The sequence below is a fragment of the Symphalangus syndactylus genome, chromosome X (genome assembly GCF_028878055.3).
Source record: "Symphalangus syndactylus isolate Jambi chromosome X, NHGRI_mSymSyn1-v2.1_pri, whole genome shotgun sequence".
NCBI lineage: Eukaryota > Metazoa > Chordata > Mammalia > Primates > Hylobatidae > Symphalangus > Symphalangus syndactylus.
In genome coordinates, this window is record NC_072447.2 from 90,341,631 (window position 1) to 90,369,409 (window position 27,779).

Genomic DNA, 27,779 nt, shown 5'->3' on the forward strand with positions numbered 1-27,779 from the left:
TAATGTCTTAATGCCAGCATAGAAACTTCAATAACTAATAGATATGGAAGGGAGTGAGAGGGAGCCTATGTACACATTTGAAACTGTAATAAGATATCTGATTTATTTAACATTGCATGTAGATGGTAAGTATACTAAAATAAAAATTTGAGTAATTTCTTCAGTCTGAATTAATACTATGTGCTCTCTTCAACTCATGAGGTCAACAAGAAAATGGCGCATGCTAGCTATAACTTTTTCTGATGCATGAAAAATCACAAATTGTGTTTCTTTCTCAGCTTTTCAGTCCAGAAGTGACAGTACACTACGGCAAGGTGTTTCTTCCATTGTCAACATTCATAGAGTGACATATAATGTATACTAGAATTTTAATTTGTGTCATCACTCATGCAAAATGTAACATGCTAACATTTTGTTTCTTGATCATAAGAAAAAATTCTAGCTTCAATTCTATCCAGTATGGGGGAGGGGAAATTGGAAAATAAAAACATTCAAACAGTTGTGTGCAAATATCACATTTTTCAAATGGAAGAATTTCCGACTGAACCAGAAGTTCATACTACTAATACACATTTCATTGAAACATTTTTTAATAAGTACAAATACATGGTATTAAAGTTCAAAACCTAATACAGGCCAGACAATTAAGTTCTTATTTTCTGGAAGAAGGCCTCAAGTCCCAATCAATTTCTAGTAACAATGTTTTTGCAGATCAATTTAATAATAAGGGGTTTTTATTTACTTCATGTTTTTGTTTTGGTCTTAAAGACTAGATTAAAATTTAGTTCAATCCCCCAGAAAGCAACTGGTTTTACTTTTGCATTATCAAAAAAAAAAAAATCCATAAAAAACCTCTTCTCCAAACCAATTCCTAATACTGAATCTGTGCTCAAGATGAATCTTTTTTTGTACAATGTAAATGCTTACTTAGGCGAAATGCACCCATGAACATTAAAACTAGTTGTTTGAAAGATTTAGCTAGACTTATAATTTAAGTTTTAAAACATAAATATATGTAGCTTGATCTTCTGTTGATAGTGATTGTCAGACCCTAGATTTCAATATTTAAAAATTCCCATTCATGCACACAAAACATATACCATAATCACATAACTTACTCCTCATAGATTGAGAGATTCTTCTGTTGCTTTAAATCTTTGGACTCCCAGTCAATTTCAAGGTCAAACAACTTTTAACTCAAACTTCACTCTCAGACTATTAACAAATTTCCACCCACACATGATTAATGTTTATCATGTACCCACACATGATATATCCGGTTCTACTGGCAAAATCGGAAACCTGCCTCAAAGAGGTCATCAGATTTAAGAAAAATGGACCATAAACTGTTTATTGCAAAATATATTAGGAAAGGTCAGAATTCAAGATTCCCTATTGGTGTCATACTTCATTTTACTGCAATGAATAAGTGCTTTCAGAAAAAAAAAGAAAGAAATCTTGTGTTGGATTATTTCATACTTTTTAGATACTAGCTAAAGAACCTACAAAAATATTTTGGAGTATACACCCTACCAAAAAAAGTGTTTTAAAAACTCAGAAAATGGAATTAAATCAAGTATCTTCTCTGGTCACAATGGAATAAAACTAGAAATCAATAACAAGAGCAAGGCTGGAAGCTATACAAACACATGGAAATTAAACAATATGTTCCTGAACGATCAGTAGGCTAATTAAGGAAACAAAAAGAGGCCGGGAGCAGTGGCTCATGTCTGTAATCCCAGCACTTTGTGAGGCCAAAGAGGGCGGATCACGAGGTCAGGAGATCGAGACCATCCTGGCTAACACAGTGAAACCCCGTCTCTACTAAAAATACAAAAAAATTAGCTGGGCGTGGTGGCGGGCGCCTGTAGTCCCAGCTGCTCAGGAGGCTGAGGCAGGAGAATTGGGTGAACCCGGGAGGCAGAGCTTGCAGTGAGCTGAGATAGTGCCACTGCACTGCAGCCTGGGCGACAGAGCGAGACTCGATCTCAAAAAAAAAAAAAAAAAGAAAAGAAAAAGAAAAAGAATATTTAAAAATTTCTCAAAACAAATGATAATGATACAACAACACACCCCAAACAATGGGATATAGCAAAAGCAATACTAAGAGGAAAGTTTAAAGCTGTAAGTGCCTACATTCAAAAAGTAGAAAAAATTTAGATAGACAACTCAAGGTGCATTTCAGAGAACTAGAAAAGAAGGAGCAAACAAAACCCGAAGTTATTAGAAAAAAAATAAAAATCAGAGCAGAAATCAAGGAAATTGAAATAAAAAATAGTATAAAAGATCAATGAAGTTAAAAGTTGGTTTTTAAAAAATATAAGAAAATTGACAAACCTTTAGTGAGACTAACTGTGGGGAGAAAAGAGAGAAGACTCAAATAAACAAAATCAGACATAAAAAAGGAGACATTACAACGGATAATGCAGAAATTCAAAGGATCATTAGAGGCTATAATGAGCAACTATATGCCAATAACTTGGAAAACCTAAAAGGAATTGAAAAATTTCTAGATACATACAACCTTCCAAAATTGAACCATTAAAGCATCGAAAACCTGAACAGATCAATAATAAGTAACAAGATTGCAGCAATAACAAAAAGTCTCCCAGCAAAGAAAAGCAAGGGACCTTATATCTTCACTGCTAAATTTTACCAAGCATTTAAGAACTAATACCATTCCTACTCAAACTATTCCAAAAGATAGAGGATGAGAATATACTTCCAAACTCATTCTATGAGGCCAGTATAACCCTAATACCAAAACCAGACAAAGATGTCTCAAAACAAAACAAAACAAAAACTACAGACAAATATTCCTGATGAATATTGATGCAAAAACTTCAACAAAATACTAGCAAATTGATCATAAGAACACATTAAAAAGATCATTCATTATGGCTAAGTTGGATTTACTGCAGAAACTTAAGGATGGTTAAACTTATGCAAATTAACCAATGTGAAACATCATATCAACAAAATGAAGGAACAAAACCATATGATCATTTGAATTGATGCTGAAAATTATTTGATAAAAGTCAATATCCCTTCATGATAAAAAGAAAAATGATTCTCAAAAACTGGGTACAGGAGGAGCATACCACAACACATTAAAAGCCATATTTGACAGATCCACAGCTAGTATCATACTGAATGGGGACAAAATGAAAGCCTTTCCTCAAAGATGTGGAAAACAATCAGAATGCCCACTTTCACCACTGTTATTCAAAATAGTCCTGGAAGTACTAGCTAGAGCAATCAACCAAGAGAAAGAAATAAATAAGTTTGAAAGGGGAAGTCATATTATCTTTGTTTGCAGATGATATAATCATATATTTGGAAAAATCTAAACACTCTGCCAAAAGACTATTAGAACTAATAAACAAATTGAGTAAAGTTGCAGGATATAAAATCAACATACAAAAATCTGTAGCATTTCTAAATGCTAACAGCAAACATTCTGGAAAGAAAGTAATCCCATTTACAAAAGCTACAAAAATAATATAATACCTCGGAAATTACTAAAAGAGAACTGAAAGATCTCTGTAATGAAAACTCTGAAACATTGATGAAAGAAATTGAAAAGGACACAACAGAACTGATAGTCCATGCTCATGAATTAGAGGAATCAATATTTTTAAGGTGTCTATACTATGTAAAGCAATCTATTGATTCAATTCAATCCCTATCAAAATACCAATGACATTCTTCACAGAAACAGAAAAAAAATCCTAAAATCTATCTGGAACCATAAAAGAACCAGAATATCCAAAGCTATCCAGAGCAAAAAGATCAAAGCTGGAGGAATCACATTACCTGACTTCAAATTATGCTACAAAGCTGTAGTAACCAAAATAGCATGATACTGGCATAAGAACATACACATAGACAAATGAAACAGAATAGAGAACCCAGAAACAAATCCATACATCTACAGTGAACTCATGCTTGACAATATTGCCAAGAACATACACTAGGAAAAGGACAGGCTTTTCAACAAATGGTGCTAGGAAAACTGGACATCCATATGGAGAAGAATGAAACTAGACCCCTATCTCTCACTATATAAATTTAAAAAAAAAAGTATTAAAAACAAATCTAAGACCAGAAACTATGAAATTACTAGAAGAAATCTTTGGCAAAAATCTCCAGGACACTGCACTTGACAAAGATTTCTTGAGCAATACTCCACAAGCACAGGAAACCAAAGCAAAAATGGACAAATGGGATCACATCAAGTTAAAAAGCTTCTGCACAGCAAATGAAACAATCAACAAAGAGACAACACACAGAATGGGAGAAAAATACCTACAGACTACCTGTCTGACAAGGGATTAATAATCAGAATACATAAGGAGCTCAAACAACTCTATAAGAAGAAAATCTAATGATCTGATTAAGTAATGGGCAAAATATCTGAACAGACCTTTCTCGAAAGAAGACATACAAATTGCCAACAGGCATATGAAAAGGTTCTCCACATCACTAATCATTGGAGAATTGCAAATCAAGACTAAAATGAGATATCATCTCACCCCAGTTAAAATGGTTTTTATCCAAAAGACAGGCAATAACAAATGCTGGTGAAGATGTAGAGAAAAGGGAATCCTCATAAACTACGGGTGGGAATACAAATTAGTACACGCACTATGGAGATTAGTTGGCAGTTCCTCAGTAAACTAAAAATAGAGCTACCATAAAATCCAGCAATAAAGGTATCAGTATTTATCCAAAATAAAGGAAATCAGTAAATTGAAGAGATATCTGCATTCCCATGTTTATTGCAGCACTATTCACAATAGACAAGATTTGGAAGCAACCTAAGTGTCCATCAACAGGTGAATAGATAAAGAAAATGTGGTACGTATACACAATGGAGAACTATTCAGTCATAAATAACAATGAGATCCTGTCATTCGACACAACAGGGATGGAACTGGAGGTTATTATGTTAAGTCAAATAAGCCAAGCACAGACAAACATCATATATTCTCACTTAGTTGCAGAAGCTAAAATTTAAAACAATTGAACTCATGGAGATAAAGAGTAAAGAGATGATTACCAGAGGCTGGAAAGGGTAGTGTATTTTTTACAATCAAAGTGCAATAAGCCAAAATACCAATGTGGTAAATAAGAATTGTGCTATTCTTTTGATACTAAAGAAAACAAAACCCAGTAAAGAAGTAGTCAGAACATTCATCATCATAATTGAGTGATATTGTTCTATTAATAAAAAAATTAAGAATTTTTTTAAAAATTGGCATCAAAGAGAGTAATAAACTTAGAAAAAAATTAACGAAATAGAAATTTTCTCTACTGAAAAGTACATAACATTCTTGAAAGAAATTTGAACAGATATAATGAGTGAAAAATCATAACACATTCATGGACCAGAAAACATAACATGAAGTATTAATGCATGCTATGACATGAATGAACCTTAAAAACATCATATTAATTGAAAGAAAACAGTCTCAAATGGCCCATATTATATGACTCAATTTATATTAAAATGCAGAAAAGATAAATCCGTAGAGATAGAAAGATTAGTGGTTGCTTGCTTAGTGCTGGGATAGGGGATGCCGTGTGCTAATGGGTATGGGGTTCATTTCTGAGGTGATTAAATGTTCGAAAATTAGATTGTGGTGCTGCTTGAACAACTTTGTAAATATATTAAAAACCACTGAATTCACACTTTTAATGTGTGAATTTTATATTATGTAATATACGTCTTAATCAAATTATTTAAAAGTGATCCCTGCTAACTCTACCAACTCAACACAGATTACAATTACTTTTTAAAAACTTGAATATTTTCCTGAGAGTCATTTTGACCAAGTCACTCAATCTTACTGGCTCTCATTTTCCTCAGGTAAAATAACATTTGAGTTGGTTTAAATGCCACGATATTTAAAGTTTCTATTGTTATTAAACTTTCATTTCTTTTTAACAAAAGCACTAAAGTCCACAAGTAATAAAGAAAGTTGGAAGACATTACCAAGGCACTTTTACTAATAGAAATGTATTGTGCTTATAAAGATTTTTAAAGGAGGTTCACCAAAGTGGTTTACTTCTATTAATTCCAAAGACCTTTTAAAATCCATGAGAAATGGGAATGCAATTAATTAGCAAGCCACAATAATAACGGAAATGATAAATGTTGTATTTATGGCGCCTTTCTTCCAAAGTGCCCCAATATCTTCCAAACGATGATCATTAATAAACTTTAATCACGACAGCACTCTTGTGATAAGCAGGCAGTCTGACATAGAGGTAATATGAAAAGTGAATGGCACTTTGGAGGGAGACCAATATGATTGTAATCTGGCTCCATCAGTGAGGTTAGCCTGGAGAGTTTTTTAAATGGAACTTGATTGTTCGTAGTATCTTGCTGTAGTAACATCCTGCCAGTTCCCTTAATACCACTTCAACACTTCATATTATATTCCCAAGAGGCTCCTAAAGAGAGCTGATTTTAACTTCTTAGTATCCTTTAGGATTTTTTCAATTTGTACTCAGTTTTCTAGATAGTTTGGTACTATACTACCCTCCAGAAATAGTATCTCGGCTTGAAGATAAGTGGTGTAACACAGAAAAGAGGCAGCTATCTCTGTTATATAGTTTCAGGGTGAGAAACTCAAGAGAATTGTTTGTTTTCTTACAGTTTCCTAGCAAGAATGTTTACAAAATGGAGAACTACAAACCACTGCTCAAGGAAATAAGAGAGGACACAAATAAATGAAAAAACATTCCATGCTTATGGAAAGGAAGAATCAATGTCGTGAAAATGGTCATAGTGCCCAAAGTAATATAGAGACTCAATGATCCCCATCAAGCTACTGTCCACTTCCTTCACAGAATTAGAAAAAAATACTTTAAATTCCATATGGAACCAAAAAAGAGCCCACATAGCCAAGACAATCCTAAGCAAAAAGAACAAGACTGGAGGCATCACATTACCTGACTTCAAACTACACTACAAGGCTACAGTAACCAAAACAGCATGGTACTGGTACCAAAATAGATATATAGACCAATGGAACAGAAGAGAGGCCTCAGAAATAACACCACACATCCACAACCATCTGATCTTTGACAATCCTGACAAAAACAAGCAATGGGGAATGGACTCCTTATTTAATAAATGCTGTTGGGAAACCTGGCTAGTCATATGTAGAAAATTGAAACTGAACCCCTTCTTTACACCTTATACAAAAATTAACTCAAGATGGATTAAAGACTTAAACGTAAGACCTAAAACCATAAAAATCCTAGAACAAGACCTAGGCAATACCATTCAGGACATAGGCATGGGCAAAGACTTCATGACTAAAACACCAAAAGCAATGGCAACAAAAGCCAAAATTGACAAATGGGATCTAGTTAAACTAAAGAGCTTCTGCACAGCAAAAGAAACTATCATCAGAGTGAACAGGCAACCTACAGAATGGGAGAAAATTTTTGCCATCTATCCATCTGACAAAGGGCTAATATCCAGAATCTACAAAGAACTTAAACATATTTACAAGAAAAAAAAATCTCATCAAAAAGTGGGCAAAGGACATGAACAGGCACTTCTCAAAAGAAGACATTTATGCAGCCAACAAACATATGAAAAAAAGCTCATCATCACTAGTCATTAGATAAATGCAAATTAAAACCACAATGATATAACATCTCATGCCAGTTATGATGGTAATCATTAAAAAGTCAGGAAACAACAAATGCTGGAGAGGATGTGGAGAAATAGGAACACTTTTACACTGTTGGTGGGAATGTAAATTAGTTCAACCATTGTGGAAGACAGTGTGGTGAATCCTCAAGGATCTAGAACCAGATATACCATTTGACCCAGCAATCCCATTACTGGTATATACCCAAAGGATTATAAATCATTCGACTATAAAGACACATGCACGCGTATGTTTATTGCAGCACTATTCACAATAGCAAAGACTTGGAACCAATCCAAATGCCCATCAATGATAAACTGGATAAAGAAAATGTGGCACATATACACCATGGAATACTATGCAGCCATCAAAAAGGATGAGTTTATGTCCTTTGCAGGAGCATGGATGAAGCTGGAAACCATCATTCTCAGCAAACTAACACAAGAACAGAAAACCTAACACTGCATGTTCTCACTCTTAAGTGGGAGGTGTACAATGAGAACACATGGACACAGGGAGAGGAACATCACACACTGGGGCCCGTTGGGGGGTGGGTGCCTAGGGGAGGGATAGCATTAGGAGAAATACCTAATGTAGATGATGGGTTGATGGGTGCAGCAAACTACTATGGCAGATGTATACCTATATAACAAACCTGCACATTCTGCACATGTACCCCAGAACTTAAAGTATAGTAATAATAATAGAAAGTTGACAAAATGACCACAGATTCTAAGTTCTGATCCAAGAGTGTTGGTGATAGAGCTTCAGCAACACCTTGGAGGGTAAAACTCCATGGATTCCACTTCCCCAGGCTGCCTTGATTTTCCAAATATGAACTAACTAAAAAGAAAAGTTGAGGTAAAGTGATTCCCCAGGGCTTCTCCACCATATTCTCTCAAGTCAGGTTGGCTTACACAGGTCTGATATAGTATAACAATGGGCTTTTAATGGTTGTAATGAAGGTGATGACTTACTTCCAGTCTTCTTTTAGCCAGTACTACAAGTTTTCTTTCTGTTAACTTGTGATAATTGTGGTCTGTGCAAAATTTTACTTGAAATTGGAACGTAAATGAGACATAGACTAGCAGAGTTTCATTAACTTTCCAACTATGAGTTCATATGTATAAGAAGTTTATGTGCCAGGAAAGGTACAAAAAGCCTTGCATAGATTTTTTTTTCATTTCCTGTCACAAGATTCCTGTGAAGTAGGAATTAGTACCCACATTATATAAATAAAGAAACTGTTACACAAAGAAGATAAGCCACTGGCTATACCTTCTTATCTGTTCACAAGTAGAAAGTGGCAGAGCTTGAATTTGAATCCAGGTCTGTCCATGCTCTAAGCCTACACTCTAAATTTTTATGTCAGGTTGCCTTTCTTTTAAGAAGATTACCATTCATACGACAGTTGCTAAATTTTGTTGCAATAAATAAAATAAAAGCAGGTTCTTTTATTTTAAAAAATTGTTTCTTTAAAAGTTCTGTCAGAAAAAAATAGACTGTATAAAGGTAAAATCACAGGTTAAATTATCCTTTAGGGAGTGGTGGGTTTAAAAAAAATTTAAATTAAACCTTGCATTCTCAGGCCTCCCAGTAAGTCAAATACAGTTGAAATAGTTATGCCGTATGGTAAAGCAGAAAATACGATAAATAATAAATTGCTGAGTTGGAATTCTGGTTCTGTCATTTACCAGCTATGTAATCCTAGGCAAGCAATTGAAATATGGATAAAATGCCTATCTGTCCAGATCATCATGAAGATTAAATGAGATTGGTTACATAAAGTGACCAAAGGTCCCAGCACATGGTCAGCCCTCAACAAATGGTAAGTGTTATTGTTACTACTATTATTAAGAATAACACTGAAGTGGTAAAGAAGGACAAAAGAGTAGGTGAATGAAGGAGGGGTGTGTAGAGGATCTTAATGGTATGATTCAATGTTACTCTAAGCATGTTTCTTTAAAGAGCAAACACATAAAAATGAGTCAATTATCAATAAAGAATGACTGTTAATGATGATGATGGAGTTCTTGTGTTATGGCCAGATGATAGAGGGATGCTTCCTATACTGTATTATCGCTTTTCATTTTTCAAGCAGGGAGCTGTAAGATGGAGGGAGCTAAAAGAAGATGGTTCCTTAAACTGGTTCAGAACAGCCTGGAAGCATCTTAAATCCAGACAAATCTTAAGTATTGTGGTTGAAAAGATAGGAAGTGCTAGGCTGGGCCCAGTGGCTCACCCCTGTAATCCTAGCACTTTGGGAGGCCGAGGCGGGAGGATCACCTGAGGTCAGGAGTTCAAGACCAGCCTGGTCAACATGGTGAAACCCCATCTCTACTAAAAATACAAAAATTAGCTGGGTGTGTTGGCACATGCCTGTAGTCCCAGCTACTCGGGAGGCTGAGGCAGGAGAATCACGTGAACCGGGGAGTGGAGGTTGCAGTGAGCCAAGATCACGTCACTGCACTCCAGCCTGGGCGACAGAGCGAAACTCCGTCTAAAAAATAAAAAGGAAAAGAAAAGAAAAGATAAGAAGTTCTAGCCAGTAGTAAGGAAAAATGGCAACCATCCAAGCTCTGCTGTTCAAATTCTCTAAAGCAGATTTTTCAGAGGGAATGATCTTTAGATTAAGAGATGTTCTGAGGTAGGTTTATACCTCACTGTTAATGTGATTATTTGAAGCATACCTGAACAATTGAATATATGAAACAGTAAATAAATAACAACTATTTTAAGCACAGGTCTAAAATTGCAATAATTCTTACTCTCAATATGTCTTTTCCCTATAAACATTTTTAAATGACTATTTGACTACTGTCTCACTTAATGTTTTAATAAAGCATTTACATTTATAAAAAGCAGTTGGCTTATCAGCCATCAGCACCTAAAGAAATTATTGACTTGCCTGGGTATGTACCAGGGAAGCCACCACTCATCTAGTGACAGCTCCCCAAAATGCAACTGAAAACCATTATAGGAATATTCTATGTTCAAGAGCATGAGCCTGACCAAATTTAACCCTATTTTAGTAATGGGAAATTCCATGCTACCCATTAAGCTCTCATTTCCAGAACAAAATCATTTTAAATGTCAGGAAAAGACTGCCATGTTATAAAAATGGCTATATTCCATGAAAAAAAGACCTCATCATTTAAAAACATGAGAAACAAAGCACAAGATTCTTCAAGGAGTTAACCCCAAACCACCACTTTGAAGCAAAAATCTTCACATTACTTCAATATATGAGTTAAGTGATCCAGGTCCCAAATCTAACTGGATACAAACACAGTTTTTAAAACCTTTATAAAATAAATTTACACATTACCTGGTAATTGTTTTGGTTTTGTGATAATCTCAATTGGTTTGATGATGCAAAATGAGGAGAAAAATTACTCCGTAATGGATTGGTATTACTGTACATTGTACTAGATGCTGTATGTAATGAGGTCCGTGGTGTCAAATGGTAGTTTCTGTTTTGATACAGTACATTGTCTGACATATCTCTAATATTCACCATTTGTGAATTTGGCATATTTCTTCCTGGTCCGGGCAAGGTTGTACTTTGGTTCTCAGCTCGAAGGGAACTGCCGCTTTCATAAAATCTCGAATAACTTGGTATCTGTGCTCTCATTGATGCCAGCTCTTCCTCTCTGGCATATTCATCCTCAGCATCTCCAGTCTCCATTGCAATGGACAAACAATTTCCTTCTGCTGAGCTAGGCTTCTGTGGGGCATTTCCTCCCAGAATTCTCTGGGGGTAATCACTAACTGCCAATGAAAACACTTCACGGATTTCCAAGTTTTGTGTTCTACAGTAAGGGTCTCTAATAGTTGGCTTTTGCCCACATAAGTTATGTAATGCTGGACTTGTGTGTTCAGGCTTATATGACCTTTGAATCCCCACTGGTTCAATTTTACAAGGTCGGTGGCACACAGAAGGCTTTTGAGGTACTGTCATTTCAGAAGCTTGTACTGAAGAGTTTCCATAGCTTTTCTTTGTGTGATTGAATACTGAGTTTCCAGCATTTAGCACACTCGTCTGTCTTGACAAAATAATTGTTTTTTCACCTAGGAGTAGGGAAGCATTTTTACAGTGTGCTACTTGTCTTTGAACAGGAATGTGTAACTGAAACTCAGTATCATTTTTAGTGGCTGTTTTCTGAATAGGGATTTTATGTGCTTCTGTAATTTGTGTGTCTGTATGTTTGTTTGTTCCTTGCCTACTTGATGAACTGGCCGGACTGTATATACCAGTCACAATGACATCATTATTGGCAGATGTCCAAGAAGACTGCTGGCTTGAGGGTCGAGCAATATTAACCACATTTCTGACTGTAATGTCTGGAGCTGACAAAGAGGTTCCTGTTGTTGCTGTTCCAGATTCAGAGTTCTTACTACTCATCTTTCTTCTCTTATTGCCAACCCACGTCTGGAAGGATAAAACATGGTATTATGAAACAAAATTAAAAACAAACAAAGAAAAAACAAAGTTTACGTGATACATTATATTTTCATTTGTCTTGGAACCAAGGTGTACATAAAGGTAAAAGAAAAAGGTAAAATAACAGAAAAACTGACAAAAGTATAAAGGCAAAAGATGATCAGGGACTCACACTTAATAAATACCTTCAAACTTTGAAAACAGAGTGTATTATTGTTTCTCTCCTCATTACCCATCCAACTAATATGTATCAAGAAACCTAAAAATGTTTATACACTTTGACATAGAAATACATTTATGGTAATTTATCCTAAAAGTAACCTACAAATGTAGATAAAGTTTATATGCAATGATGTTCATCATATATTTATTTATAATACTGAAAAATTAAAAACATACTAAAAGTAGGCTATTTAATGGCATTAAGAAATGCTCACAGTATTGTTAAACAAATACACATTTGCAATCTTTAGACTCATAAACTTCCATTTTATAAATATATCATAACTTGCTTAATTTCATACTATCAGATATTTATAGTATTTTTTGAAATATTCTTTCTTATAAGTTATATTGCCATATACCTCATCGTAGATGCATCTTTGTACTGCTGCTCTATTAGAATGCAATACTAAAAGAAAAATTGCTAGGCTCTAATATTTTCAAAGTGCCCTCCAATGTATGAGTTCTGGTTTCTTCACACCCTCACCAAGAGTTTGCATTATCTTTTTGTAGTCTTTACTAGTCCAGGAGTTAATGAAAAGTGTATAATTGCTGCTTTGATATGAATTTCTATGGTTACAATATTACTTTCATGGAATTGCCTATCCATTACCTTTATCTATTTTTATATTGAGGTGTTTACCTTTTTAAATTGATTTGTATGCAAGAGTAATTTTCTACTCAAGTAAGTAATAATTGTTTGTTACAAGCTGCAATTTTTTGTTTTCACTTTGTCACTAACCTATGGTAGTTACTGTCTTCTTTACATTTTTCTCTACTCACCAAATTTTATACAATAAATATGTATTTTGTAAACAGAATAAGATTATTATTAAAAATAATACTAGTGGTTGGTGTTTAGGATTTAATTACAAAATACATATTTTAATGTAAGTAATTTATTATAATTATCTTAGTATTATTTTTGAGTCATGGATCTTCTTAAATTATACAATAAGAAATATATTCTATAATGTGATTACTAAACTTTATAATAATTCCAAAATGCATACCATATTATAAACACCAAAGCACATTAATCTATTAAGAATTAAACAGGCCATGCACAGTAGCTCATGCCTGTAACTCCAGTGCTTTGGGAAGCCAAGGCAGGAGGATCGCTTGAGGCCAACATTTTGAGACCAGCATGGGCAATATAGTGGGACTCAGTCTCCACCAAATATTTTCCTGAAAAATTAAAATAAATTAAAAATGAAAACATTAAATGAACTAGCCTTGAACAAACAATAGTTCAGAGTATATTTGTTTAACTTTTGTATGGATGTGTTTTTGAAGACCACATAAATTGTCCAATTTTCAATGTTTACTGTACATCTTATGCAATTTATAATTATATATATTAGTGTTGCTGTAACACTGTAAATAAAAGCTAATATGTATTGAATCCCCATTATGTGTTCTCTCAATAGATAGATAGATAGATTTTCATTTGTCTCGGAACCAAGGTGTACATACAGGTAAAAGAAAAAAATAAAATACAAAACTAAATTATAAAGGATGTCTAATAAATCTATAAAGGATCATAATAGATCTATATGGAGTATTATTATTTCATATATAAAATATATGTAAATATAAAACCTCCGTTGGGAGGTGTTATTTTTCTAATTGTGTAAATGAAGAAACTGAGGTTCAGAAATAATAAATAGCTTGTGCAAGGATATTCTGGGGGCAAGTGAGAGAGCAAAGATTCTGTCAATTCTACCTCGCCTGAAAGCACATTAAACCTTCCACTACCCTACATGTAGTGGTTAGAAACTCCTGAAAATAGTCGTCTCTATTGGCCATTTTATTTTTATAATTACTGTTTCTCCCATAAAGAAAATGTTCCACAAACTGTAGTGTTCCACTTTACTTCACATGAGGCAGTGAGAATTTTAAACTCACTCTGACTTTCATGAAACAGCAGGAGTGAGAATGACAAGCAGAAAGATGTATGAATATAAATATCACAGGAGACGGGGAGAAAAACTAAAAGCTTTTAAATTATATACTAGAGAAATACTTAAAACTAAAATGTTAAAAGTTGAATTTTACAAACATTCAAAATAAGTTGCCACATTATGGCTTTTTAAGTAAAAATAACCTGTGAGAAGCATAACATATTTGTACGTAATCTTTACAAAAATATATAAGCATTACATTAAAAAAATTTAATGGGAAAGCACAGTAAAATTATAAAATTTGAATTCAAGAACCATGACATCTGGAGGGCAGCTCTGGGCCACTTAAAAAAAAAAACACACACACAATATAACCTACTGTGTTCTATTCACACAATGTCTACCTTAACTCAGGAAGTTTAAGAGTGATTTTAGTGCATTGCAAATTTATGACTTCTTATAAAGTTGTATAGTTTATACATACATATGCATATTATATATAGTTTCTTATATAGCTTAATAGATATTTATATAATGTACTCATCAAAAAGTAAAATGAAGTAGAATAATATCCATTTACATAAGAAATAGCTATATAGCAACCTAGCAACCTCCCTTGTCCAGAACACAACCAACATAGATGTCACAAGATCCATGTACTTCACTGCAACACCTAACCTTAAAACCCACTTTCTCTAATCAACAGCAAATTAGAAATTACAAAATAGAAGGGATATTAGTGATAGAGGTTTATGTTGGCAGGCACCCCAACAGTACCAAAAGTAAAATTGTTCACTAAACATTGCTCACTAAAGGGAGAAGAGAAGGCACACAAAACAGAAGCAATGGGAGAAATCACTAAATAGCAGCCTGTGGTCCTTTAAGGAAAAAAAAATTCCATATACCTTACCAAATTGTGAGTATTATTATTTTGTGGCACAGTATAATAATTGATTTCCATAGTGAAAACCCTGAGTCAAAAAGTAAGGGTTCAATTGTTTTTCACATTCTCAATTGAAGAAAGTAGGAAAGTATACAAATAGGAAGGTATATAAGAAATATTTCCATTTAAAATGAAAATAAAGAAAATACATTGCCTGAGGCTTCCCAAAAGCTGAATTAAATTTTACTAAAATTTGTTATTATCAATTATTATCAAAATATACCAAAGCTTATAAGATGTAAAAGATTCTCATTTACATTACATCTTATAAGATGGGTCAAATGAAATTGATATGATGAGAATTTGGGGTTAGGAACTAATAAAGTGATATTACATAGGAAAAAAAGAAAGAAAAGTAATTCGGGTCATTAATCCTTAGTGTCCATGAATTTGTGTTTCAGTTCTTAGAAATTCACTGTCTCTAAACTTCTTTCCCTTTTTTATATCTCCTTCTTTGTTTTCTTGTTTTTTTACCCCAGTATATTTATTTTTGCTTGATGTTTTAACTTTTTAAGTTTTCTTTACATTGGGATCAAGTTCTTAATACAGTAGGATTTAAGGATTTTTTAAAAGAAAAATGCAATGAATACTATGCTAATAAAAATAGAGAACAATCTCTTTCAAGTAGAACATATAACCCTAGCAAAGTATCTGGGGAGGGGGGTGGGGTGCAGAGTGATGAGTCTACAAAAAAATTCCTTTTGCCCTTTAACTGGAAAAGCCATCAAATTTGTGTTGGGATTTAAATTAGGAAGACTGAATTTCTGTACAATTTACATTGGAATGGAGAGAATGAATCCATTTTTTACACTTTCTTGTAACATGTAACATTTTACTGGTAATCTACATTCTAAGAAATTATATATTTCATTCCCATTGTTTGTTTTAGATTTTCACACCATTTTGAGCATAAATATAAATCTCTGTATTTCAACACTCTCAATATTCAATCACAATCAAGTAAGTTATGAGGAGAAGATTGCAATAACACATTGGAAATATGAAAGATTTCACAATATGAAAGATTTTCACAATGCAGCTGCCTGGCAAGGGTTTTCATTTTAAGGTAATGACAAGATAAAAGAAAAAAAAAAGCAGAGGAAATTAGTGCAGGAAAAAAAAAGTAGCACTTTCTAAATGCAATCTCATCAACCCATTTTGTATTACATTTTCTAATACAATTAGATATTTTCCTCTGTGGCTTAGTAAAGATATTTAAAATAAGCCATTTAGAGCTGTTAATAGGAGATATTTCTGGTTCTTAAACAAATCTGAGTATGATGATTGGTCTCAGCAAATAAGAAACAGATATCCTGGGCCGGGCGCGGTGGCTCACGCCTGTGATCCCAACACTTTGGGAGGCAGAGGCGGGCAGATCATCTGAGATCAGGAGTTTGAGACCAACCTGTCCAACATGGCAAAACCCCGTCTTTACTACAAATACAAAGAATTAGCCAGGCATGGTGGCGGGCGCCTGTAATTCCAGCTACTTGGGAGGCTGAGGCAGGAGAATCGCTTGAACCTGGGAGACAGAGGTTGCAGTGAACTGAGATCAGGCCACTGCACTTCAGCCTGGGCGACAAGAGCGAAACTCCATTTCAAAAAAAAGAAAAAAATAAAAGAAACAGATATCCTGGATATTTTTGTCTAGAATTGGTGGCACAATTCCCTATTTGAAGGCGAATAAATCTTTTAGTCTTTAAGAAACACATATTCTGAATGATTATTCTTATTGATATATTTATCTTTAGGGTCTTTGAAGGTACATCGAAAGCAAAATAAACTTAAGAACAGACATCCTTTCTCTTTCCTAAATTAGCCTAATGAATGCCAAGTAGGAGAAAGTTGCTAATATTTCAATCACTAAGGTTTCACACTAAGAGGATTTGTAACATTTTCAAATAGACATAAAAGGTCCTATGCATTCAATAAAATCCGTGACCAGTTCTCTTAGATTTATCTCTTGCCTCCTCTCAATCACCTTCTCGTTACCTTTCAAGAATGTAGCAGCTCTGATTTTTACTGCTGAATAACTATGATTGTGATAAAGAAAAATTTATTCCCTTAGGAGTCCTTGTCCCTTACTTGCTAACCCATTAAAATGCATGCATTTTACTTAGAGAAAGTATTTATAAAGCAGACCAAATGCCTGATGAAAAATTCAGATACAATGAAAAATATGTCACATATAGTATTCACTTGGTAAATGCCTGTTTTACTGATTTCATTTTTGGGGATTACATCCACATTAATTTGGGGTTTAAAGAGCATAAGATCAACAATGAATCTTAAATGTATTTATTAGTTTAAAAAGCTAAGATTTTAAAAAGATGTTTACACTGCAAGGGTTTGGGTGTGTTCAAGGTATTTATATAAAGAAATACATACTAAATGATTAGCCCTATTTATTTTTAAAATAGTATTGTTATACCAGGGAAGTGAAGCTCTTTATAAAATTAGTGACTTCATACCCTGAATATTTTTTCTCATATTAAGCAAAGATCACTTGTAATAAGAAGCTTTAAATTTGAGTGTAAGACCTCAATACTTACCCTGACTACACTGAAGTCCAGCTTAGTCTCCTGTGCACACTGTAATATGAGCTGAAAGCAATTTTTACTTTGATTTGTCATTCCATTTTCATAATAACGCTGTAAAATCCTTTGTTGTTCTACAGTAAATACAGAACGTAGATTCATCTAAAAATAAAAGAAGATACTCTGAAAATTGGAATAAAAATTTGGTATGTGTAGAATTTGTACACCTGTTTTTTTTTTCAATTTCAGTGCTTCCAAGCTGTAAACTTCTGTAAGTGAATTAATCCCCAGTAGTGGGCAATAATTTGTGTGCTAAAGGGAGACAGCTTCTCAATGAAAAATATGCATAGTGTAAACACTTACTGAATTTGTTCAGATAATGTACCAACTTTAAAGAAAAAAAGACAGAAAATAAAAAAAAGAGGGAAGTCCTTATCTGGTTAGTGTTAATACATGTGAAAAAAAGATAATTTCATTGAAATGAATATTTATGGCTAGTAAAGTCAGAGTAGCCATACGTGATCAATTATCAACAGGGATACTCACTGTTCTTTGTCCAGCAAGGCATCTGGCATATGTCTTATAGCCAGAAGCTGTGCTCTGGAACAAAAGAGTGCTTTTATTTTTCATCTTGGATGAAGGGATTCTTTTTATATATTAAAACAAAACCTCTTTAGAGCTTAAATATAAACACGAAGGTTTAGTGACTGTGAACATTTCTGTGCTTTAGGGAATACTAACCAAAATAATTATTTTAATAAACATAGCATATACATAAAAATGTAAAATTATGTACATTTTACTAAAAATAAACCATGTTAAAACTATGTACCTTTCAATTAAGTTGACACCATCACAATTTGACAAGATAAGTTAAAAAAATGCTTTATCTTTTCTGCCAATAGACAAAATGTTTAATATTAAGGGTATACAACTCTGTGAATTTAAAGAATAAAAGTCAGGTCAAATTCTTCTTTAAAAATGATAAATTCTAGTAGTGCATTTAATAAAGAATCCTTGTGATTAGATTAAGTCAATTTTGGGTTCTTGTTAAAAGCTGTCACACTAAACTTGTTAATCCCAAAAGTTGACAGAAAAAATACCACATCTTTTCCAAGAAAAGTGTCTCCTCAAAATTAAGAAAACAGCAACACATTAGTTGGGCATGGTGGTGTGAACCTGTGGTCCCAGCCACTTTGGAGGCTGAGGTAGGAGGATTGCTTGAGCCCCAGATGTGGAGGTTGCAGTGAGCTGAAATCATACCACTGCACTCCAGCCTGGGTGACAGAAAGAAACTCTGTCTCAAAAAAGAAAAAGAGGAAAGAAAAGAAAGGAGGGAAGGAAGGAAGGAAGGAAGGAAGGAAGGAAGGAAGGAAGGAAGGAAGAAGAAAAGAAAGAAAAGAAAAGAAAAGAAAAGAAAAGAAAAGAAAAGAAAAGAAAAGAAAAGAAAAGAAAAGAAAAGAAAAAAGAGCAACAACGAAACTCTTCAAGCCAAACCAGACAGAAATTTTTCTAGCATACTGTGTATGGAAATAACCAAGTACATTGACATGGAAATAACTTATCTTTTTCTGAATACTTTAAACAATAAAGCTCTCTAATAAGGAAAGTAAGCAGTCATCCAGTCATCCAGTGCAATCTGTACACCTGACTTTCTTTCTTGCCCACACAAGCATCTATCTCATCTATCTCCTATCTAATGTTAAGAGATCTGATGAGACAAAATCAGATGTAGGCGAGCACCAGGAAAGATGAGAGTAAAGTTTCTCCCTGAAACATCAGAAGCAAAGACTTCTACTGACTTTCTGAAGGGGATCTCATTTAAGTGCACTAACGTGTAAGCCTAAACCGAACGAAATTTTCAAGGATGCGTGGACAAGTGGGCAGGAACAATATCCATTAAAGCAAATTTTTTTTTACTATCATGGCTGCCAGATTTCAGAGCCGTTTGGGGTTTCTTTTCCTAAATGGTTCAGCCGCAGTGAGGAGAAGAGCAAGAAGATGGAGGTCAAATACCTGAAATATTTCATCTGGTATGGATTTAGAAGCAAGGTACTTTGAAATAGGTTCTGAGGACAATGGTAAACTTCAAATCATTAATGTACAATCAGAGCTCTGATCCTCCTCTGCAGGACTGTACCCACTGCAAAAAGCCTAAAGTACAAGATGTGAGTGATCACCAAGTGTGATAATATCTGCCCTATGTTTTCCCATTAGCTGGCTGCAACTGTTACATTTATCTAAGTGTGATATCAACCTACAAAACACACCAGGTCCTTCCCCATTGATACCAGTAGTCAAATAAAGATGACTGAGTACTAAACAGATTTCTGGATACTGCAACTCTGACAATAGACAATGCGGGGACCTTTTAGTTTTCCCTTTAAATTCAGTAACAACAGCAGCAAGGCCACTTTGCCCAAAAGATCTACTATACTATAGGAAGTTAATTCTTTACAACAACTGGATAACCCCATTTGAGCAAGATAATTTATCATTATCTTCATCCACCCTAGCTATCTTGGCCTCTGTAGTGGCAAGACATTGAATGACTGCACAGCCAAGTTTCTTAATCATTTGCAACAAAATAATCAAAAATAGAGTTTTTAAAATAATAACTTTTAAAGTTGGGTTTTTATTTATGTGGAAGATAAAATGACAAACCATCGGTTCCCTGGAAATTGAGGTCTGCTGGGTTGTGGTGGGGATGGTGGCTGAATTAGGGGATTGAGTGCTGAAGTAACAATTCATTTAGTTTTACCCCCAATATTCCATATTATGCTACCATTCAGCACATGCCCACCCGTAGGAATAAGACAACCTCGGTTTATGCTCAGCTTCACTGCTGACAATTTGGTAAATCATTTAATTTCCATGAATATCCATTACCAAGTCTGTAAAATGCTGGACTGTACAAGTCATCTTGTCTATCACTCTGGGTTGATACAAATAAGTTATGATATATGAACTCATTTGTGTTAAGTTGTAAAGCATGTAGTTGTAACATACCTATATTTTTAGTATAACTAGGCTCTTAAGTTTATATATCATATTCAGATATGGAATTTTTCAGGTTTCACTCAGGTTTAAGATTCAGTATTTTAATGAAGACTCTGAGACATTGAGAAAATATTAAATCATGCTTAGTATGTTCTATTCAAACAAGCTGAACAATGAGTATAATTTTTTAGATTTGTTGCTTTGGAAGTACCTGAAAAATACAGCTTCTAAGAATGTCTGCTTCCTTAGATGTTCCAGATAGCAAAGGCCATATTTTCCCATGGAAACATTTGAGATAAATTCCTATATGATGTAACACTGTTCTTATAGATTCGATGCCATACTTAAAACCAGCTCAATGCCTTACCAATGCCCCAGCTAATTAAAACATTTAAAAAGTACCAAAAAATGTACTTATAAGTATTCATTACTGGAAAACAAGATATTCTAAATGGGATGACACATTTGGAGGCTGAGGTAGGGGGATTTTTTGAGACCAGGAGTTTGAAACAGGCTTGGGCAGCATGGTGAGACCCCACCTCTACAATTTTTTAAAAAATTTTAATTAGTGGGGCATGGTGGCATGTGCCTGTAGTCCTAGCTAGTCAGGAGTTTCAGGTGAGAGGGTCTCTTGAACCCAGGAGTTCGAGGTTACAGTGAGCTATGACTGCACCACTGCACTCCAGCCTGGGTGACAGAAGAAAACCCTGTCTCTAAATAAATAAGCAAATAAAAAGAAATCGGACAAGTCCATAAAATCATCATCAATTCAAATATAACACATTCTTTCCAGTATTAAAAATGTGCATTTGGAAAAGCCATTGAAGTTTTTGTTTACAAAGTGTTGGGCCAAGTTAAACATAACACATTGAATATCTTATTTTGGCCAACATGTCTATATTAATATTGTACTTTTTATCCATTATTATTCACTTCTAAACTTACATACAGTAAAATTCACTCTTTTTCATGTACAGTTTTATGAGTTAAGAGAAATGTACATAGTCATCAAACTGTCACCAAAATCAAGACAGAATAGTTTCATCACTCCCAAAAATTTCCCTTATGCTGCCTCATTAGCAAGCCATCCAGCCACCCCAGCTCCTGGCAACCACTGTTTCTATAACTTTGACTTCTGTAGACTACCATATAAATGGAATCAACACGTAGACTCTTCAGCCTAGCTTCTCTCACTTAGCATACAGCATTTGAGATAAATCTGTGTTGCTGTGTGTCATCAGTAGTTTGTTCCTTTTTCTTGTAAAGTCGTATTTTATTGTATTAATGTACCACAGTTAATTCATCCGCTGAAGGACATTGAATCTGTTTTAAGTTCTTGGCTGTTATGAATAAAGCTGTTAAGAACATTTGTACACAGGTTTCTGTGTGCAGGTAAGTTTTCATTTCTCTTGAGTAAATACCTAGCAATGAAATTTCTGGGTTGTATGGTAAGTGTATGTTTAATTTAATAAGTTGTTAACCTGTTTTCAAAATCGGCTGTACAAATTCGCATTCTCGAATGCACTGAAAAATATTCAGTGAAAGATTCATTTCTTTCACTTCCTCATCAACATTTATTACCATCAATTTTTTAAAAATTGGCCGTTTCCTAGGTGTGTAATTGAATATTATTGTTGTGGTTTTAATTTGTATTTCTCTAGTGACAAATGTTGTTGAACATCTTTCTGTATACTTATCTGCCACTTCTTTGTGGAAGTGTTTTACTCAAATATTTGCCATATTTTTTAATTGGGTTGTTTGTTTACTTATTATTGAGTGTTGAGGGTTCATTATATATTCTGGATACAAACCCCTCATCAGAAATATGATTTCCAATGTTTTTCCACCTGTGGCTTATCTTTTGCTAATTATTTATATCTTGTTTGATTTCTTTTACTAGAGATTTATAGTTTTCAGAAAACAGATCCAACACACACTCTGTTAAATAAATACCTATATATTTTCTGTTTTAGGGGGGTTATTATTGTAAATTGTATTTTTTTAACATTTCCAATTGTCCATTGCTAGTTTATTAACATACAATTGATTTTGGTACGTTGAAGTTGTATTCTGCAACTTTGCTAAACTAACTTACTAGTTCCAGGGTATTCAGTTGATTGTTTGGTATTTTCTATACAATCACGTTGTCCACAAACAGGGAGAAGCTTATTTCTTGTTTTCTGATATGCATTCCTTTCATTTTTCTATCTTGCTCTAACTGGACTGGCTAGGACATAAAGCATGATGTTTTAATAAGAGCTATGAGAGTAGACATTCTTGCCTTATTCTCAAGTTTGGAGGGAAAGCGTTAAATCTTTCACCATTAAGTATGATGTTTGCTACAGGTTTTTCATACATGCCTCTCACCAGGTTAAAGAAGTTCCCTTTTGTGTTTATTAAACTGAGTTTTTATTATTATTATTATTGTTACCACTAATGGATATTGAATTTTGTTAAATGCTTTTTCTTGCATCTATTGAAATTATTGTATAGTTTTTATTCTTTAATCTTTTGAAGTGGTAAATTATGCTGATTGATTTTCAAATGCTAAACCAGCCTTCTATTCCTGGAATAAACCTCACTTGGTAGTGATGTATTATTCTTTTTATATATAATTTGATTAAATTTTTAAATATTTGGTTAAGAATTTTTTAGCCAGGCGCGGTGGCTCACGCTTGTAATCCCAGCACTTTGGGAGGCCGAGGCGGGCGAATCACGAGGTCAGGAGAGACCACGGTGAAACCCCGTCTCTACTAAAAATACAAAAAAATTAGCCGGGCGTAGTGGCGGGCGCCTGTAGTCCCAGCTACTCAGGAGGCTGAGGCAGGAGAATGGCGTGAACCCGGAAGGTGGAGTTTGCAGTGAGCCGAGAGGGCGCCACTGCACTCCAGCCTGGGCGACAGAGTGAGACTCCATCTCAAAAAAAAAAAAAAAAAAAAAAAAAAAAAAGAATTTTTTAGTCTATTTTTGTGAGGGATATTTGTATGTGGTTTTCTTTTCTTGCAATGTATTTGGTTTTAGTACTAGGGTAATGAGTTAGGAAGTATTTCCTTCATTTATGTATTCTAGAAGAAATCACATGGAATTGCTAATAATTTCATTTAAATCTTTCTTAGAAATCACCAGTGAAACTGTCTGAACATGGAGTTTTCCTTGTGGGAATGTTTTGAATTACAAATTACATTTCAATATTATTCAGATAATCTATTTATTCTTGAGTGAGTTTTGATAGTTTGTGTCTTTCAAGGAGTTGCTCCATTTCATCTAAGTTGTTGAACTCAAAGGTATAAGGTTGTTTATTAATAGTTTATTGTTTATTATTATTGTTTTCCTGTCTGTAGGGCCTGCAGTGATGTACCTTTTTCTTCTTGGTATTGGTAAATTGTTTGTTCTTCTTTATTTAGCATTTATTTAGTGATCTTTTAAAAGTTCACAGTTATTGAAGAACTAGCTTTTAGTTTCATTAGTTTTGTCTATTGTTTTTCCGCCTTCATTTTCATTGATTTCTACTCTCTATTTTTTGTTCAGCAAGTATTTATTGAGTGCCTTCAATGTGCCAGATACAATGTACAGGGGACACAATATTTATCACAGGAGACATGGTGGATCCAGTGCTCATTGTTAGTCTTTTGATGCCACAGATTCCACATCACTGAGAGGTTATGTGGTTTGATTTTGTTCACCGTTCTATTCACCGGACATATTTATTTTCCTACAACACTCTATAAACCTCGTTTTCTGCCTTCTGTCAATTTATGAACAAATTGGAGTCTGCTTTCCCTCTCCACAGGTGACTTTTCTCACCTTGTTAAGTGCTTGTACAATTTTTTTTTTAATTCTTAAATTTCAGTGACCACCAAATTTAATGTCAAACTTTACTTTTTATCTTTATTTTTTACTTTTAGATTCAGGATGTATATATGAAGGTTTCTTACTTGGGTATATTGGGTGATGCTGGGGTTTGCGCTTCTAGTGAACCCATCACCCAAACAATGAACATAGTACGCAGTAGGTAGTTTTTCAAATCTTGACTGCCTCCCTCCCTCTCCACTTTTGGAGTAATCAGTGTCTATTGTTTCCATCTTTATGTCCATATGTACCCATTGTTTAGCTTCCACTTATAAATGAAAACATGTGTTATTTGACTTTCTTTTTTTATATTAATTCACTTGGGATAATGGCCTCCAGCTGCATCCATGTTGTTGCAAAGAAAATTATTTCATTCTTGTTTACGGCTATGGAGTATTTCATGTTGTATATGTGCCACATTTTCTTTGTCTAATCAACTGTTCATAGACACTTAGATTGATTCCATGTCTTTGTTATTACGAATAGAGCTGAAATAAATATATGAGTCCAGGTATCTTTTAGATAAAACAATTTTTTTTTCATTTGGGTAGATACCTAGTAGTGATATTACTGGGTCAAATAATAGTTCTAGTTTTAGTTCTTTGAGAAATCTCCATACTGCTTTTCATAGGGGTTGTATTCATCCATTCTCATACTGCTATAAAGAAACTTTCCAAGACTGGGAACTTATAGAAGAAAGAGGTTTAATTGACTAACAGTTCTGCATGGCTGGGGAAGCTTCAGGAAACTTACAATCATGGCAGAAGGGAAAGCAAATATGTCCATCTTCACATGGTGGCAGGAAGGAGAATAATGATAGCCAAACAAAGTGGAAGCCCCTTATAAAACCATAACATCTCATGAGAACTTACTCATTATCATAAGACTAGCATGGGAGAAACTAGCCCCATGAGTCAATTATTTCCCACTGGGTCCCTCCCACAACATGTGGGAATTCTGGGGGATATATTTCAAGTTGAGATTTTGGTGGGGACACAGCCAAACCATATTATTCCGTCTCTGGCCCCTCCCAAATCTCATGTCCTCACATTTCAAAACACAGTCATACCCTTCCAAAAATCCCCCAAAGTCTTAATTCATTCCATCATTAACCCAAAAGTCCAAGTCCAAAGTCTCATCTAAGACAAGGCAAGTCACTTCTGCCTATGAGCCTGTAAAATCAAAAGCAAGTTAGTTACTTCCTAGACACAAGAGGAGTACAGGCATTGGGTAAATACACCATTCTAAATGGGAGAAATTGGCCAAAATAAATGGGCTATAGGCCCCATGCAAGTTCAAAATCCAATAGGGCAGTCATTAAAACTTAAAGTTCCAAAGTGATCTCCTTTGACTCCATGTCCCACATTCAGTTTATGCTGATGCAAGGAGTAGGCATCAAGGGGCTTGGGCAGCTCCAACTTTGTGGCTTTGCAGGGTACAGCCCCCACTCCCAGCTGATTTCACAGACTGATGTTAAGTGTACATGGCTTTTCCAGGCTCATGGTGCAAGCTGTCGGTGAATCTATCATTCTTGTGTCGAGGACAGTGGCCCTCTTCTCACAGCTCCACTCTCTGTGTGGGGGCTCCAACCCCACAAGTCTCTTCCACATTGCCCTAGCAGAGGTACTCCATGAGGGCTCCACCCATGCAACAAATGTCTGCAGGGACATCCAGACATTTTCATACATCCTCTGAAATCTAGTTGGAGGTTCCTAAACCTCAATTCTTGACTTATGTGCACCTGCAGGGCCAATACCATGTGTAAACCACCAAGGTTTAGGTGGCTTTGCACCCTCTGATGCAATGGCCTGAGCTGTATGTTGGCCCCTTTTAGCCATGGCTGGAACGCAGGGCACCAAATCCCAACTGTACAAAGTAGCAAGGCCTTGGGCCTGGCCCATGAAACCGTTTTTTCTTTGTAGGCCTCTGCACCTCTGATGGGACAGGCTGCCATGAAGACCTCTGAAATGCCCGGGAGACATTTTCTCCATTGTCTTGGTGATTAGCATTTGGCTCCTCATTACTTATGCAAATTTCTTCAGCTGGCCTGAATTTCTCACCAGAAAATGTAATTTTTCTGTTTCACTGCATCATCAGGCTGTAGATTTTCCAAACGTTTATGCTCTGCTTCCTCTTGAATGCTTTGTCACTTAGAAATGTCTTGCACCAGATACCCTAAATCATCTCTCTTAAGTTCAAAGTTTCACAGATCTTTAGGTAAGGGGCAAAATACCACCAGTCTCTTTGTATAGCAAGAGTGACCTATACTCCAGTTTCCAACAAGCTCCTCATCTTCATCTGAGAACACCTCAGCCTGGACTTCATTGTTCATATCACTATCAGCATTTTGGTCAAAGCCATTCAACAAGTCTCTAGGAAGTTCCAAACTTCCCTACATCTTTCTGTCTTCTGAGCCCTCCAAGTCTCTAGGAAGTTACACATTTTCTCACATTTTCCTGTCTTCTTCTGAGCCATCCAAACTGTTCCAACCTCTGCCTGTTAGTTCCAAAGTTGCTTCCACATTTTGGGGTATCCTTATAGCAGTGCCCCACTCCCAGTACCAATTTACTGTATTAGTCTGTTCTCATGCTGCTATAAAGAATTGCTTGAGACTGGGTAATTTATTAATGAAAGAGTTTTAAGTGACTCATAGTTCTACATGGCTGGGGAGGCCTCAAAACTTACAGTCATGACAGAAGGGGAAGCAAACATGTCCTTCTTCACATGATGGCAAGAAAGAAAAGAATGAGAACCAAGTGAAGAGGGAAGCTCCTTAGAAGACCACCAGATCTTGTGAAAGTTTGCTCACTATCATGAAAATAGCATGAGGGATACCACCCCATGATTCAATTACCTCCCACAGGGTCCCTCCCACAACACATGGGGATTATGGGAACTATAATTCAAGATGAGATTTTGGTGGGGACACAGCCAAACTATATCAGAGGTTGAACTAATTTACTTATATTCCTACCAATAGCATGTAAGTGTCTCATTTTCTCCACATTCTCGCCAACATCTGTTATTTTTTGAATTTTTAAAAATAGCCATTTTGACTGGCGTGAAATGGTATCTCATTGCAGTTTTATTTGTATTTCTCTGATGATCAGTGAAGTTGATCTGATCTTATATTTGCTAGTCTCTTCATTTGGCTTTGTTTGGATTTAATTTACTTTTCTTTTCCTAGTTCCTTGAAATGGAAGCTTA

At 34.9% G+C, this 27,779-nt stretch overlaps 1 protein-coding gene across 4 annotated transcripts in view; it reads right to left on the reverse strand.

Annotated features, from left to right (window-relative positions):
* HDX (highly divergent homeobox) overlaps window positions 1–27,779 on the reverse strand; it is a 174,218-nt gene that overhangs the window by 130,551 nt on the left and 15,888 nt on the right. For all 4 annotated transcript variants that reach the window (XM_055267876.2, XM_063634284.1, XM_063634285.1 and 1 more), the window contains 2 exons: window positions 17,739–17,885; window positions 11,002–12,105 (listed from right to left, as the gene is read on the reverse strand). In XM_055267876.2, the coding sequence (XP_055123851.1) occupies window positions 11,002–12,105; window positions 17,739–17,885 (1,251 nt within the window). The remainder of the gene's footprint in view (window positions 1–11,001; window positions 12,106–17,738; window positions 17,886–27,779) is intronic.